Source organism: Pezoporus occidentalis, unplaced genomic scaffold (assembly GCF_034315485.1).
Source record: "Pezoporus occidentalis ecotype Australia unplaced genomic scaffold, CSIRO_AGI_Poc_V1 ctg8, whole genome shotgun sequence".
NCBI lineage: Eukaryota > Metazoa > Chordata > Aves > Psittaciformes > Psittacidae > Pezoporus > Pezoporus occidentalis.
Window position 1 is genome coordinate 2,439,541 of NW_026916158.1, and position 17,459 is coordinate 2,456,999.

The 17,459-nt window shown below is 42.5% G+C and overlaps 1 protein-coding gene across 6 annotated transcripts in view; it reads left to right on the forward strand.

Annotated features, from left to right (window-relative positions):
- The first annotated feature begins 3,192 nt into the window (after positions 1-3,192).
- Positions 3,193-17,459, forward strand: part of ACAP2 (ArfGAP with coiled-coil, ankyrin repeat and PH domains 2) — a 68,131-nt gene continuing 53,864 nt past the window's right edge. The window contains exons 1-2 of one of the 6 annotated variants that reach the window (XM_062603379.1): positions 3,193-3,518; positions 5,711-5,797. In XM_062603379.1, coding sequence (XP_062459363.1) covers positions 5,790-5,797 — 8 coding nt within the window. In that variant the 5' untranslated portion in view covers positions 3,193-3,518; positions 5,711-5,789. Of the gene's footprint in view, positions 3,519-5,710; positions 5,798-8,303; positions 8,376-17,459 lie in introns of those variants that run through there. The other 5 variants (XM_062603377.1, XM_062603378.1, XM_062603380.1 and 2 more) reach the window with 5 other exon arrangements.

A 17,459-nucleotide genomic window follows, 5' to 3' on the forward strand; every position in this document is an offset into this window, starting at 1 on the left:
ACAAAAAAGGCTCTGCTAATTTCCAGTGAAAACTTTCTTGTAATGGCTTCCAAAATCCTGGCTGAAATGGTTATGTAGCATTGAGGGAGGTACAGTATACATAAATGCAGCAAGATGGTTTTGAATGAACCTAAGAACATCCCTTCATCAGTCAGCTATTTTGTGCTATCTGGGTGATCTCCCTTTTTTGGTGCTTCCAATTTAAATGCCATTTTGGAACTTGTGCTGGTTTAAGTTATGGGTGTTATTAAAGGCTTTGTACTCTTCATTCTCTTCAGCAAAAATTGTGCTCCTTGTCTTGCTCACCTAGAGTCCAACCCAATGCACCTGACACCACTTTTAACTGAAAGCCTGGTTTACTTGATTTCATTCAGGTTTATACCTTCATGCATTTTAAAAGCTAAAATAGGCAAGCTTACTTTGCAGTAACTACATATACTCGATATAGCTTCTTTTACAAAGGGATATCTGATTTCCTTCTATTCTGGAAATACAAAGTGTAGTCCCCTGGTAAATGGGGACAAGAAAGGAAATGCCTTTTATATTTTTACATTAGATGGGGACTCAGGTTGCATGCATATCTTCATCTGGGGAAACCTATGGTAAAATCTCATTCATACAGTAAAGAGGAAGGACAACACATGCATGCCTTACTAATATGGAGACTGAGTTCCACAGCATCGTAATTGTAAAGCTTCATGCACAGGGGTAAGTCCCCACGCTGCACCCTGTTTGGAGGAAGTAATTTCAATATGCTTCCAGTAGCAAGACAACTTGCAATAAGAGCTTTAACTCTGCCTTTTAAAGTTTTTCTTCCCTGTCCTTAAAGTTTCTTTCACACACTTGTGTGAAAAGTTGCAGTTCATAGAAACTGCAAATACTTTTTTCCACAGCTTGCTCTCATGTTAAACCTGTGTATCTTACTAGAATTTTCTTTCTGTAACATGCTTTTTGTGGCGTTTATCATGATACCACCTCACCAATGTAATTGTCCTGTTTGAAACCAGTGTTAAATGTCACAGTGTAAATAAAACCATTGTTTTCATTGCTGCTTTATGGCACTAACACTAGGTGTATTGGTTTGACTTCTTGGAGCTTTTCAGAAGAAACTGGCAGCCTCTGTGAGGTCTTCAGGTGTGTTCATGGGCAAATACTTAAACCAATATTGCGGTTTCCTCATCACTACAAAGAAGGAAGTATTCTTTAGTGTAACTGATGTGCATCAGTTTGTACATGCTTGGCTACAGCGTGTAGTGTAGATCTGGGGCCTGAATCATGAATTTAAGGCAGCAGCACCACAGAATAGGTTGCATTTTCCAAGGTAGTTTTCTTTGTGTGTTGTAGGATTTAAAGCAAGACTGATCTGTCTTCATGGTCAGCATTGAGTAATCGCTTGCTGGCATTGAGTAATGGAAAATGACTAACACCAACTACTCCTCAGGAAGTAAAACTGTTCCTAAAAGGAAAAGAAGAGCTGGGCTCTCTTTCCAATGTCATACTTTATTTGAAAAGTGGATTTCACAACACTTGCAGCCCAAGTGATAAAAGCATTTCTTAACTTGCTGCTTTTCCTCTGTGGGTATGATAGAGGTACTCAACTCCTAACCTAAAGGAGTGGTAGTTTGGTTAGTTTCGGTGAGGGGCAGCTCACAATAATATACAATCATTACACCTGTGTAACTCAGTTTACATCTGATGTTTCATCAGTCTTGGGGGGGGGGAACACAGCAACAAAACCCAACACCCTAAACCACAACTGACTGAACTGAAACATTTCCCTTTGCTTCTCTGAAAGGACACTGTAACTGAGGGAAGGACAGTAAGGGTGTAGCAGGCATTCAACCTCGAGGAGAGAGGAGTCTTAAATTTCCCTCCATCCTTCCATGTTCATTCTTTCTCTTGTGCTACCAAAAGGACATCAGGGGAGCCAGAAAGGGTGGGATGAGAAAAAAGGTTGAGAAAAAAGGTTGAAAAAAAGGTTAAAAAAAAAACAGGCGAAGCCTGGTGCAGATGACGGGGCACTGGAGGGATGGAGCCTGAACACCGCAGGGAGTGAGCAGGCTCTATGAGAGCAGGTACAGAGGCTCCAGGTTCCTGAAGGAGCTGAGAATGACTGCCATCAGCTCGTATCTGCTTCCCAGCACCACATCCTGCTGGATGGAGCCCGTGACTTGGTGTGACATTGCTTCATTTTTTCTAAGTTGTACAGTAAGTTGTCCTCCTCGGTCACTGTCTTTGAGGATGAGTGTGGATGGCTGATGTGCCTTTGTCATTTTTACAGCTGGGAACACTAAGCCGTGCCAGAGCCGATCTTTCTCCTTTTTTTTCTTAAGGGATCAGTGATCTACAATGTTCTGCTGTCCTTCCGTATGAAGAAGGAGAGGACCAACACGATCCTTTCCACTCTATGATACAGCCCCTTTGCTGCCCGAAAATCCTTCAGTAAGTATTCCCAGGCAAACGTTCCGTGCAAAACCCATGTACGCACACGTGGCATTCCTAGTACAGAAAGCCCTGCTGTTCGCCTCCCTCCTACAGAGCAACACAGATCTCCGGCCACCGCCAGGATCGGGACCTGCAACACCCCGGAGAACATCCGAACTGCCGCTTCTCCTCCGTGGCTCACCACTTGCTGCTGCACCCCCGGCAGCGACACGGGCTCCCCGCCGGAGCGAGGGGGAGCTCCCAGCGCAGGGCCTGCCCGCCCGCGCCGCGGCCCTTGCGGGACCAGCTGCTCCCTACAACCGGCCCGGCTTCCACAGGCGGGCGGCCGAATGCCAGGGGTTCACCTTCTCACGGTTAACCCGGAGGAGCCGAACGGCCCGGCCCGCACCACCGGCACCAACCACCGCGCCGCAACCCCCCTTGGGCAACGAGTGACAAGGGGCAGCCTGTCGCAGCGGTGGGATTGGCCTTCAGGACAGCCGTAGCAGTGGGACTTGCCAATTGGTGGGAGGCCAAAGGCTGTTTTCCCGTCGGCTCACCAGGCTGTTACTCCCAGGGACGCCCTGTGCGGGAGTGATCTCTGCGGCCCCCGGCTGCCTCCTCTGGGTGGCGCTCAAGAGGAGGGCTGTCGTCCTGTTATGCCCGCCCCTCTCGCTTTGTAGTTGGCCATAGCGCTTCCCTGCTGTTGCGACTGGGTGGGCAGGCTGCCCTTCCGAGGCCCCACGGTGATTTGGAGGAAGCCCCGCCTGCGCCGGCGTCTCGTTGGCTGTTTCTGCTGCTTGCTGCCGCCCATTGGCTGCCCGGGCCGTCAGTCGAGGTTGGACGTGCGCGGCGGGCAGAGGGGTGCTCGGCGGGGCGTTCCCGCCGCGGCCGTCCCGCTGCCGTCCCTCACCGCCTCTCCATGAGCGCCGCCTCCGCCTAGTCCCGCCCCGCCCGGCGGCCGGCCTCGGCTCGGGCTCTCCCTGCCACCACCACAGCCGCCACCAGCGGAGGCAGCGGCGCGCCCCGCGGCAGGAGAGGATGAAGGTGACCGTGGACTTCGAGGAGTGCCTGAAGGACTCGCCGCGCTTCAGGTGCCGCCGGGAAGCGGCCGGGCCGGGGGGACAGGTCGCGGAGGAGCGGCGGGGGCCGTGCAGGGAGGGCAGGAAGCGGGGCGGGTGTGTCAGGGTGACAAGGCCGCGCAGCGGGGCGGGGAGGGGGCTGCGGGGCGGGCCGGGAGTTTGGGGACCCTGGGGGTGACAGGTGGCGGCGAGCTGTGGGCGCCCGGCTCCTTGGAGAGTGGCAGGATGAGGCCGGGGCTGTGTTGGGCGGTATTATCTGGGACCGGTGAGGGGCAGGGTTTGGGGAGCGTAGAGTGGAAGGACAGGGGCAGCGGGTGTGGAGGGGTGGCTGCGAGGAGCGATGTGAGGCGGTCAGGAGGGATCTGTTGTGGGACTCTGTAGGTCGAGGTCGTTGCTGGAGTGTGAGGGCGCTCTGAGGAGGGTGATGCGGGAGCTGGGAAGTTCAAGGAGAGAGGCAGCATCTGTAGTACGTGGGACTGGGGTTGGTGCGGCGGTGGCACAGTCTACAGTGAGCGCTGCTGGGGTCACCCGCCTTTGAGCAGATGGAGGGTGGTAGGCAGCTGGTGCGGGAAATGATCAGTAGCTGAAGCAATGCCTGATCCAGCTCAAGAGCGTGAACTCCTGTTGGTCCGTCTCTAGTTCTTCATGGTTGTGCTTACACTTCAGCTCCCAGTGCCTCCTGCCTGCGTCCACTACATCTGACCATGCTCAGTCTGCCCACTATTGAGGTGCCAGTACTAAACAAGCTCGGTATAATCTTACTTCCTGTTGTCAGACCAAGGCATGTGCTCTTTTGTTTTTCCCCACTCAAGTGACTGTCGGTCCTGTAGGTTTACTTCTGCTTGTGTTAGGCAACTTTCCCTTTTACCTGTCCCTGTGCTTTTAGCCGTTCTCTCTCTGTGTTTTGCGCCATTGTGTCTACTCAATGTAATTCTGTTGAATGTGTGGCTGCTCTGTATGCACAGACCCACTGTCCGTGCCTGGTATCACCTTTCTAGCTGATGGAGAGGCAAACAGCTCCTTGACTTGATGAGATCTGTCACTGCTATGCCCTGCTGTCCCATACTGAGCCCATGTTTGGAGTGGCTGTGGCTCTGTGGTTTGCACAGGCTGGGTGAGCTCTGGTTGTTGAAGGAAATAGTTTTGTGCTTCCTCTGGTGTCTGTGTGTTCACGCCTCCTCTTTGTGTCAGCTTTAGCAATCGTGTGGTTCTAGGATGTGGAGGAAGTTGAAGAAGGTTTGAATGGCTTACCCCTGGCAGAAGGTGGACTTCCTGTTCTTCCCTCTTTTTCTTCTCTGTGCCAGCTTGTCCCTTGCTGCTTCTGCCACATGGTTCTCTGGTGACTTGTATTGTTGGACCTTTCTGTGAGCTTGCCGCCCTGGCAGAAGAGACTGGATGGTTATCTGCTAGGCTAGTGAGTTGAGTCAGCATTGTGAAGGGTGTGAGACCTACTAAAGCTTACTGGGAGGAGGAGGAGGAAACTTCACTGCCAGAAGCAAGACTAGTGAAGGCAGTGGGGAGTGAGACCTCCCCTGAGGCAGCAGGCAGCTTTTATATTGGTTTAGTGGATCCACAAAATTTTGCCCTGAGCTGGACATGCTCACTAGTTTATGTACTTTCTGTCATGAGTATGTTTAATTTGGGTCCATTGTGGTGACCATGCAATCTTAGGTTGGCTTAGCTTAACCATAGAGCTGTACCATTAAGTATAATTTCTTTAAATTATCAATACCTGCTGAAGTGTAGAATACATGTTTGAAAGCAAGAAATAGTGACTAAAACTTGTGAGCAGAAGCATGCTGCTGTCTTTTCAAGTTAAGACATACTAGTTACTTTGAATTCACTTTGTATCATTCTCCTTTTGCCCCTCTTGATTCTTTTACTGCAAGGACAGAAGCTAAGGAAAACCTTTTGTTGGGGTTGTATAGTGCATTATGGTCTTTCTGACAGTCTCTGAAACTATTGCCTTTGAATAAATTGCAGAAAACATTGTGGTGTAATTAATTGATGCCACCAAAATATCCTTCCAACCTTTAACTAACAGGAAGTGGCTAAAACTGTGAAGTAAACATCCTGTAGTGTTTTTCATGTACCTAAACCAAGTACTAGAAACCTTCCAAATGAATTTTACTGCAGTGTTTTTGTTAAGGGATGATAGAGACACTAATGTAGAACAAGGTCATTATGTCCTGGCGTTCTTACAGGGAGTAGTGTGGACATAAAGCACCTTCCTGTGCTGTGTTCCTCATAACAAAGCAGAGCTGCAGCTTCCTCCTGATCTTGATGAGTAGGTGGGTGTAGTCTTCATCCTTCCCATCAGCATACCTGTTGGAGCAGTTAAATAAACCTGTTGGGAGGCATAGAGTGTATAGAAATGTCATGGTCTAGTTTCTTATGGTTGTGGAGACAACTGGGAGGACATGGGTGAGTTGGAGTTCATGAGTCACCAAATCCCTATTTTCACAGGGAATGATTGAAATCTTTTAAAACATACCACTGTGTACACCTTCAGACACATGGCCTACTTGCTTATCTGCTTCCTGTGAAGTTCATGTTGGTGTGTTTTGGCTTTGAGATGTAATTGGGAATATCATAGTTACTTGAATCAAAGAAATAAAGGTTCGTTTGCTTGCTTGAAGTGCATATAGAGGGAGCATGGGTTGTTGCTGTTGAGTTGCTGATATGTGATTAGATAATAATGGCTGTAAAGATTCATGTCAGAAGTATGGAGGGCTATTTAATAGTAAGGCATGCTCCCCTCCCCCAGTAGATAAAGAAATCTCTGAATTATAAAACCTGAAGCAATGATGGCCTATTGCATCACTAGGTTTATACCAGATCAGTTTGGGATTGGAAACTTGATATTTAGAAATTGCTTTTGAAAAGGGTATGAATTCAGGCACACTGTTGCAAGTTTGCAATCATGGTTTTTTTAAACCCACTTTGAAATATAATCTCATTGAAATCACATGCTTTTCCCTCATGACTCCCTTCTTAAAGTACGGACAGACCAAAGATCTAGTAAGGAAATGTGCTTGCAGTTCTAATACAGTGTGTCCATAACTTCCCATCAAATGAAGAAGTTGCCTGGCAGGGGCCTTAGAGCAGTCTTTGAGTACTAAGAACTGAGCTGTGCTGGCAGGTTCTATGTATATAACTAGGAATTCCTGGAGTGTTTGTTGTTTGTTTTTTTTGTTTGTTTTTTTTTTTTTGTTATACAAATAGCATTGTGAAAGTATACTTTCTCCTTATCTTTAAACCATGAGAATTTAAGCTTCAGTGCTTAATGGAGCAGGATTTTGTATTGGTGTTTCATTTTCATTTTTAATTCTTGTACCAAAAGAACGTGTTTTCTCCTAATGAGGTATGCGCTGTAGCAGCCACATGAATCACTCTGAACCTAAATTTTTGGAAAGGAGAAGCAAGTTTAAGTGCTGTGGAAATACATCAGCTTCCGGGCAACAGTGAACAATCTTGATAAACAGCAAACAATAGAAAAGCGAAATTCTGTTGCTTGAGATGTGTGCAATTGTAAGAACTCTACAGAAGAACCTTCAGTCTGTTCCAGCCTTTAAATAAGCATCAGTAAAAAGCTGTGCATTTTTGAGATCATTTCTTTGTCCTTATCTGTTACTGTTGCTGAAGTTTAAGTTATTTTCATTTGATTTTGTGTTCGCTTCCTGAAACCCCAGCTGCAGAGCAGATGATGGAGGAACGAGGTAGGTGAAAGAATGTAACATGAAATTGGTGCAAATTGCCATTCTTAGTAAAAGTATATTATGGATTGCTTATGTGTGGAACTTGTGGTTCTAGTGTATTCCTTCAGGGGGACTTGTCTGAGGAGTCTTCCGTTTATATTGAACTGAAGTACTGATTTCTGTAGGCAGGCCTCCACTGGCTTGTTACTGAAGTTCCCTGGTGTGTGTGTTGGTTTTCTGTGGCTTTGATTCTGGCCTACCTAAATGGGGCCAGCTGAGATGTACCTCAGGGTTATGTAGGGGATGCAGGCTGAATAGCTCACTCATGCTACTTTATAGCTTTCTAGATTTATGATTTTTTTTCTTTTTTTTTTTTTCCTCTCCAGTACTGTGTAACCAAAGTGTAGTCATTAAGCATCTGTTTCCCAGGTAACAGGAAGTGTTTTTCACTTTAAAACCTGAATAATATAAAAAAGTGATTTATTTAGCCTATTTGGAATAGAGCTTGTCCAGTAGTCAGAGAACTTATCATATGTGCATAACCCATATACTTTGGTCTGCTTATTTCTTTCTGAAGAAAACATAGGAATTGGAATATCGGTAATCTTGTCCCTTCTGCAATGACTTCCAGTGGGTCCAGTGCTGCAGTGCAGGCTGCCTCTGAGCCTGCTTCATTGCAGTACTGCAAGTAGCAAATAAACCCCTCTTATTCAGCATGGGTTACAACACCCATAATCTGTGTGTGGTGATGGTGCTGCTGAAATCACTGAGGCTGCTCACATGGGTAAACTCAGCATTTAAGGTGTTAAGAGGTATGTGACCAAGAACTGTGTCTGCATGCAAAATCTGTTTTCCTGAGGCTTACCTAGCTGTTTTAGGAGGACTTTTCAAAGAAATGATTGGTCTGGGCTTTCTGCCCTTGGTGTTTGGGACTGAAAAGCAAGTTTGTAACTTACTTGGCAAAGCAGGGTGGAAAGTATTGCTGAAGAAGAGGAAAAGAAAGATACAGTAAGTTCAAAGGGAAAGCTGCCAAGCATTTGCTTGTAAGTTTGCATTTACCATTTTTCATACTTAATGTGGTTATGTTTATAATTCTCAGTAGGTGATTGTAGAGCAGAACTTTTCATAGCTGAAGTGTAGTGACATGGAGGACTATTTTGGCAGGATGCTGGTGAGTTACACGTGTACCATGTCAGTCCACACTGCTAGGAGTCTGATGAAGTTAGTTAAACAGAGTGCTTCTAGAATTCCAATTTTTCACTTCTGTGGAGATTGCAGTGAATGTGCTGTTCTACTCTTATTTTAAATCTGTGACTACCTCTTTCATAAGTTCATTAAGAAAATAATTGATCTAGGAAAGGGGGGTGTATTGGAAGGTAAACCCCAATGTTAGAATGTTTTCTTTTACACCAATTGTACTAAAGAAGTTTCATCATAATCTATCATACTGAAACCTTTTAAAGACTTTTCACATTAACATGAAGTTGTTACAGTCCTTTCAAATGGAAGTTGGATAAATGTGTCCTGAAATCAGGTCGTCTTGAGCACCTACATTTTTTATTTAATTATAACAAAGTTAGCTGTTATAAATTACAAAGATTGGGGTTTTTAATGGCGAATCTGATTCTATTTCTTTGTTGTTTGATATGAGTTACCTAAAGTAGCAGCAAACTAAAAAAATCTTAACTATATCTCAGATTGCTAATAGGAACTTAAAATGTTCATTTCCTTGGGTTTGGTCTTTTTAAGTTTTTCTCTAGGCATGTTTGAAAAAAAAACCACAGTGAGAAGGGTACTTACAGTGGAAGCAGTAACAAAATCTGCCAGCTTTCATAATGTTGCTGTAGCACAGGATCAGTAGCTGAAGAGCTGATATTAATTAAGCATATGCAACTGATCTTTAATGAGCACTTGCAGTATTAGAAGGACAGCTTATTTGTATGTGTACAATATAACTGTAATTATACAAGCTCCTACAGTCATACAGGTTTTAAATATAGTTTTTTAAGAGGTTTGGTTCTTTAGCCTGGGGTGTCTCATTTATGTCAGCTAAGCTCATCCCATGTAATTACATTATGAACTAAAGTTATGGAGATGACAGTCTTATGTTTTGGGGGGGAATATCAATATTAAAATATCTGGAAAGCAGGGTTACTGAATAGAGTATTGATTAAGGAGGAGGCAACTATAAAATAGTCTATCTTCGCCTAGATGGGGCTGGGGTAGCTTTGTTTTTTTCCTGAACATATCTGTGGAATCATTGGCCACTGAATAGCAAATGTGCTGGTTTGGCTCTGTTAGCAGTATCCTGTGATCTTCTTTCAGACTTAGCTTCTTGACAACCTTGTACTCAGAACTGGTTTATGTGGAGTCAGCATTTTTTCCTGTTCTTACTTCATGCAGTGAACAATATGACTCAAGTTATTGGTAATTTTTTACTATAGAAAATTATTCTGAAAAGTCTCCAAAGTGAAATCTATCCTGATCTGGGAGAAAATCAAACCTACTTTGGGACAAAAAAGAAAGGAAAATATCTAATTTTCATTGACTACAGAAATGTTCCCACTGAAGTTACAGCTTAGAGAGCCAAGAACCCTTTACCTGGGTCTTCATGTGGGCCTTTCTGACTAAATCAGTTAGTTTAGTATTTCAAGGAGATGCAAATGCGGAAGTGTCATGAGGGAGTGCAAAAAAAACCCACCAAAACCCTCACCTGGTTACTTAATGTTATGTCTTGCATCGCCTTAGGTTTACGTGGGTAGGAAATAAAGGAATAAATTCTGACTGATTTAGTTACTTGGGTTTTTTTCTGTCTCTCACTTGTAATGCAGAATTCAGTTTAAAAACATGTATAGAAGCTTAAACTGTGTAAGTGCATGTGACCTTTTTGAGCAGAAACTGTGCTGTTTGTTTGAGGTTTAGGTGATGAATGACGTGGTTTGCTTTTTGATAGTGGCAGATTTGTAACAAAAACAACAGCTAAAATAGCTGTATGCAATGGAAGACCATTATGAGGAAATACAGATGAGCATATGGACTGTGACGATTTTTAGTATATGCAGGAGTTTTTGCTACTTATCTGTGTGACAAGTAGAGTCCTGGTTTTGTTGCCACTCTTTTATATGACTAAAAGATTAGATCAAGAACATGAGAAACAGTAGACGCTATCATTATGATCATAAACTAAACAATTTTAAGCAGTCCAGTAAAATAGATTAAAACATCACTTTTTCCATCCTGCTCATCCCTTCAAGAGGAGTCATTGCATGTGTGGCAGAATAGTTACTTTATGGATAATATTTGCTTTGTGAATATTAAAAGTAGCCAGGCCTCAGACCTAGGGTAAATCCTAGAATAGTTAGGGTTAGAAAAGACCTTAAGATCATCTAGTTCCAACCCCCCTGCCATGGGCAGGGACACCTCACACTAAACCATGTCGCCCAAGGCTTTGTCCAACCTGGCCTTGGACACCGCCAGGGATGGAGCATTCACAACTTCCCTGGGCAACCCATTCCAGTGCCTCACCACCCTAACAGGAAAGAATTTCTTCCTTATGTCCAATCTAAACTTCCCCTGTTTAAGTTTTAACCCATTACCCCTTGTCCTATCACTACAGTCCCTAATGAAGAGTCCCTCTACAGCATCCTTATAGGCCCCCTTCAGATACTGGAAAGCTGCTATGAGGTCTCCGTGCAGCCTTCTCTTCTACAGGCTTTCTCAGCCTGTCTTCATACGGGAGGTGCTCCAGTCCCCTGACCATCCTCGTGGCCCTCCTCTGGACTTGTTCCAACAGTTCCATGTCCTTTTTATGTTGAGGACACCAGAACTGCACACAATACTCCAGGTGAGGTCTCACAAGCACAGAGTAGAGGGGCAGGATCACCTCCTTCAACCTGCTGGTCATGCTCCTTTTGATGCAGCCCAGGATACAGTTGGCTTTCTGGGCTGCAAGCGCACACTGCTGGCTCATGTTCATTTTCTCATCGACCAACACCCCCAAGTCCTTCTCCGCAGGGCTGCTCTGAATCTCTTCTTTGCCCAGCCTGTAGGTGTGCCTGGGATTGCTCTGACCCAGGTGTAGGACCTTGCACTTGTCATGGTTAAACTTCATAAGGTTGGCATCAGCCCACCTTACAAGTGTGTCAAGGTCCCTCTGGATGGCATTCCTTCCCTCCAGCATATCAGCTGAACCACACAGCAAACTGTTGTTTTGATGCACTGTAAATAACGGCAAACAGTTGTTTTGATCCACTGTAAATAACTAATTTATGGGATGAAGTCCTGTATACATTTTGAAACTGACAAGATGCAAGAATAGACTAAAAAAAAGGTCGTTGGCAGACTGATGTGTGCAGCAAGAATCTTTCTGTGAATCACGCTTTCTGTTTGATACTTGTAAGTTTTATGTTTGAAATTCTAAGACTCTACAATATGCAGACATGATGCTCTTCACTAATTTTTAGAGTTCCTATGTCAGTATTAATGGAGATGTAAATAGTCATATTGTGGCTTTGCACAAGCAGCAGTCAGTACACATGCACAAACTACCTTTACTCTTTTCACGAATTTTTGATATAACTTCCATAACAGTCATTCAGGGAAGACCGCTGTTGGCAATTTTGCATGAATAAACATAAAGCAGAGCTAGTGATTAGTTTGCACATTGTGATTTTTAAGTTTCTAAACTTCCAAAATGTTTTTTATTTTATTTTAAGCTTGATAAAGAGGAAATTGGATAAGCCATATGTAGTGAAATATATTCTGTCAAAATTGGGGAGGGAGGGGTTTTGTGCAAGAGTTTCAGATTTCTATCTTTCTGGGTGCCAGATGTTAATTTAAGTAGGAAAACAGGTATCGAACACACTCAGTGTTTCTATGCATTTAAAATAACCTAGTCTTCAGTTGTTAGTGATCTTGTAATTATTTTTAAAAAGATGCATAACTTAAGTAATGCTGTATATCATGTAGCAGATTTTTGTGTACTGATGTTTAAAATGACATTTTGTGGATTGATGTTTGAATTGAATTCACTCCTTTAGTACAAAGGGAAGGCCTGTTGCATTCAGAATCTGACTTTTGGCCATGAATGTCATCCCTTCTGCCTGGCAAATCAGAGGTGTAGAATTTAAGCTGTGAGATATGCATCTGTGTATGCACCTAATAGCTAAACAAAAAAATCATATCCAGAATTTGTCTATTGCAACAAAGCCTGCAACTTCCCCTCTGACTGTCAAATAGAGCATTCTGATTTTGTGAAAGTGTATTACCAAAATACTCAGCTTCTGAAATGGACAAAAAAGGTTAATACTTGCTGAGGACTGTCTTCATAGCAAATCTGAAACTCTCCTCTGGTTTTGGTAGAGAAGACCCACCTGATGTAATTGTAGAGAGCTATTGAACTTTAGGTCTTCTGAAACATGGTGATCAGTATTAAAGGCTTTGCTGTCTTACGGTGGTTTGGGCACAACAGTACTTTTCTAACTGTAGTAGGTATAAATTATGACATGGTTTAGTGTGAGATGTCCCTGCCCATGTTAGGGGGTTGGAACTAGATGATCTTGAGGTCCTTTCCAACCCTAACTATTCTATGAAATGACAAAAGGAAAGGGACAGATATTGCCTTATTTTTCTGAAATCAAACACAGGGCTCATTTTAAGATTATATGATACCTGTAAAGTATGCTCTTAGATAATTAGAGGGTACTCTGATCTTCAGTTTCCTCTGCTTTATAGGAGTTTTTCTCTACAGGTGGTTAAGTCTTGCTGTATCAGTTCTGAACATACTGATACTGAGAACCATGTACTGGGGGAATCACTCTCCGAGTTTCCAGGTACTGCTACCCTGTCTTTTATATTGCTTGCATTTGAGATAAATAAGAGGTATCTTTCCCTATCAGGGATTAATTTTGTCATTCTTCCACAGATTTTGTCTCTCGTAGCTTTTAAAAGAAGGGTTGCCTCCTTAGCATCTTATTAGTTAACTCCAGTTGTTGAGGCCAATAGTTAGGGTGTAGCATTTAGATGGAAGGATGTCCTACCTTGTATCTTTTGCAATTGGGTTGTTTGATGGTTATATTTGTGGTTCCACTTCCTGACCTTACTACGTATTTGAGTTTTCAAATATTGAAATCCTTCATTCCTTCTGCTGCTTCTGTGTTCAAGCTCCTGGGTGGTTGCTGAGCTTTAAGATTAAAGGAGCCCTGTGATGTTCACAAGTTTTCAGCAACAAGAAGTTTCTGCACAGCACTATTAGTTTCTTCAGCTTGTTTCTGCTGCTCTTTTTTTATTGCAGCATCTTGATACTGTAGTCCTACTTCCTTATCTGATAGTAAGGCCTCCTTTTGACTCATTCTTGAGATGTTGGAATTACTATTCAAAGTTGTTCAGGACAGGCATTGTGATGTGTTGCATTCTTATCTGAGTTTACATTTAGCAATTTTAATCAACCTTTTGTCTTTGAAGCTTTCATGGTCAGCATTGTGTCCTCATCTTGTTAGCAACTGTCCCACCATGAGCAAAACGTTTAAGTTGAAAGATGAAGAAAATCCTGCTTATCGGAATCTTTGTGGAAGGCTTGCTGGTTTCCTAGATAGGTTTACTGTCAGGCTCTCATAAGGTAAAGAAGTTTAGTGGAAAAATATTAGGCAAAACTAGTAGGGGGAAAAAAATACTGTTGGGCATTTCTGGTAATTTACTGCAAAAGAGTAATGAGGAAAAAAAAGCTTGACAATTCAGAGCTAGCAGGTAGCACAGATGTCCTGGCAGGCTGTGTATGATCATAAAATTCTGCTGCAAGTTTAGTGGTAATCACTTTGACTTTCAGCCATGTATATTAAATGCAATAGAACTTCTTCCTTTTCGAAGACTGATTTGTTTATAATGTTCATTATCTTTTGAGCCATGTGTAGTCTTGCAGTAAAGAATGAATCAAGTGAAGCATGCATCTTAAAGGGATTTGTCCTATTTCTTGGTTTGTTACAGCAGAGACTGTGATTTAGGATCAGTTAAATTTTGTAGGTGAAGAAGCCCTTAAGGACTGGTATCTACAAGCAGACTTTTGCTTTAATGATTAGGTGAATTCAATAAATACCCTTGTCTTATTTAATTTGATTATTTTATAAAAGAAGCCTGACTTGGGAGGAGTGAAGAATGGCTCTGAGGTCTTGATTCTTATTTCTTTTCTCTTGGGAAATTTGAAATGTGGTTAGTGCTTGCTACAGGCCCAGGAACACTTGTCTTATTCATCAGCATGATAATCTTCGGTTCAGGAAATGCATTTCTGTACTTCAGTCCACCAAGCTCATAGAAAGTGTCTAGGATTTCATAGTAAGGATGAAGCAAATGTCACATATTTGATTGGAAGTCCTACTCTTCATGTTATGAGTTTTTTTCAAGCTATTGATGAAATGCTTTGTGGCAATGACTGAAGAATTAATAATGTAAGGAGTACTAACATGAATGAGGAAGTTTATCTCGGCATGTCAGGGAGCATTCATCATCTTCTCCTCAGTGTTGAGGGGCTCTGTGCCAGCAGGGAAAAATCTTTGTGGTGCCAAACCAGGGCTTCAATGAGTTCTGTGACAGGCTGCAATAGTGTATGTTCTTCAGACCATATGACACATCTCATGAGTTATAAAGCTCTCCTTGTATGTGCTGTTATCCAAGGTTACTACGTCTTATTTATCAGTGTGTGACTTTTCTGTCCTTCAATAGTCATGTGACTTTTTTGTCCTTCAATATGTCATGTTTCTTTTTTGATCTGTGGTTGTCTGATGCTATTATACATGTACCAAATGTAATCCTTGTCAGCATGTTGGTTAAGATGCCTCTAGATACCTTTTTATATCTGACTATAGATGAAGAAAATCAAATAAAGCACACAGTGACTGGAGGGAGCATTTGATATGCTGGAGGGTGGGTCTGTCATTCATAAGGACCTCAGCAGGGTAGAAGAAAGTAAAAGTAGAAAGCTCCTGAAGTTTAACCAAGGCAAATGTGAAGACTTCCTCTGAAAAGGAAAGAACCCATGCAGCTGTGCTGGCAGATAGGGACCTTTACATCCTGCTGAACAGCAAATGGACCATCTGTCATCAGCATGTCTGTGCAGCTGTGAAAACTGGCAGTATATTGGGCTGCATTAGCAAGGGCATAGCTGGCAAGTTGGGGGAAGAGATGATTACACAGTATTTAGCTGTCACAAGGCTAAGTCTGGAGTGTTGTGACCAATCTGGGGCCCTGCTAGTAAAAGAAAGATATTACCAAAATGAAGGAAAGCGCTCACAACTTATTTTGGGTTTAATAATGTAATCAAAGTATACCACAAAAAAGTGCTTTTGTCATAGCAGCATTATGTTACAATCTCTTGTAGGTGAAGTGTGTGTTATTCCTTGGGTGTTTTAATAGAGGGCACATGAGGTAGAGAGGCTTGAAACATGTCTCAAGTAAAGCTGTTTACTTGTTTGGTATGGTATTGCTATTTTATCTTTTCCATGACATTCACAATAGATTTCTGTTTAGAGGACTTTGCTATCAGTGTTGTCTTTCTCTGTACAGTGGCATTAGTCATTGTATGTGTTTTGCCCTGGCCCTTTACTCACAGCAGTTAGCCTGTGGCTGTTTCTAAACAAATCTGTAACTAGTTGCTTAGCATCTGAAGTGTGATACCAAGGTACAGCTGCTATGTAAGTGTGGAGAAAGAGTGAGCAAGTGAGCAGAACAGTAGGTGAGCCAGTGCAATACCTCGTGTGGTATACCCGCATGTTAATTTGCCTTTGCATCATACTTACACCTTGTAGTCCTCCTCTGATTAATGTCTACTAGCCTTTTAGCTGTCTGTTCCCTGATAGGCTCTGGCATAGAGGAGACATTGCTATATATCATCAGGTGCATATTTTTATCTTGCATTTCTGTATTTTATCTTATATCCAGTTTTTCACATTCAGTAGTACTCCGCCCCCCCCCCCCCTTCCCAAGCTGTCTTTAAGGTGTTCTGAAGTTAGCTTGCTTTGAAGTCTCTTGTATCACTAAGAAACTTAGTGACTGATTTACTCCTATTGCCCTCTGTTACTGAGAATGCTGACTACAGTCACTGTCAGGAGTGGTTTGTAAGCAACTCCATTGCTGATTTCATTTCACTCTGATAATTGGGATCAAGAGGATTAGAAGTCACTATCTTGCTGTCCTTTTTGTCTGAATTTGGGCAGCACAGGTTGAAACCTAAGTCTGATATCACATAAAGCTGTAGCATGAGTGCTTGGTAATTTTGATCGTTTGGTTTTCCTTTTTTTTTTTTCATCTTAATCTGTGATACCACTGTGGGACGCACAGATAGCTTGCAGCTAATCTCTACTAGTGTCTGTATGGGGTTTGTGTTTAACATGAGAGTTAGAATGATCAATTGCTTTTCCTTCAGCTAGTTACATACCAGCTTTATCCAGCTATGACCTTTGCAATTCGGAAGTTGTACATATCTTTGTAACTGCTTTTCAGTTTTCCTACTGTCCCTAAAGTTTAAAATTAAATGCAATTGAAGAGAACAAAGGGAAGTTAATCACAGTACCATTTGCTTCTTGGTTCGTGCTTAGTGTTCTCTGCCCCTCCAAGGCTGGATTGTTCTCCACTGGCATGGTAATGCTTCTTTATGCACTCTTCTGATACACAGCTGGTCTCGTGAAAAGATATGGCAGTAAATGAGAGAAAAAGTGAATGTAGTCATACTTGAATATGACTACTCAGATACTTTGATTTAGCTTTTGATAGTGTATGGCTAGTCTTGAATGTGAGCTTCATGCTGTTGAACTGCAGTAGATGATAACTGAAGGGATGTGTCACCTGCAGTGTAATCCAAGTCGTGCATCAAGGGGCTATTCTGCATAGAATACATGCAAATAGGGGAGCTTTGTCTTTCCAAGTTGAAGTCAAGACTTTAACGTTATTAAAACTGTGATGGTGAGAATCTGTTACTCCCATTTTATGAGTCCAATGCATGAATGTATTCAGAAGTCCCAGTTTGAAAGCATTTGATTTTGTGTACTTTTTCCTGTTCTTCTGAAAGTATATTCAAGAGGTGGATTGAAGATTTAGGCTTGAAAAGTTCCTCAATTAAAATAAAAAATAAAAATATTAAAGTAATGACAACAATAAAAAACACAACAAAAAAAACTGTGGGAAAATACTTCATTAATGGACTTCTTTTAGTTTGAATATGTTTTTTAATAGAGAGATGTGTTAATTCGAGAATTAACAATAACTAATT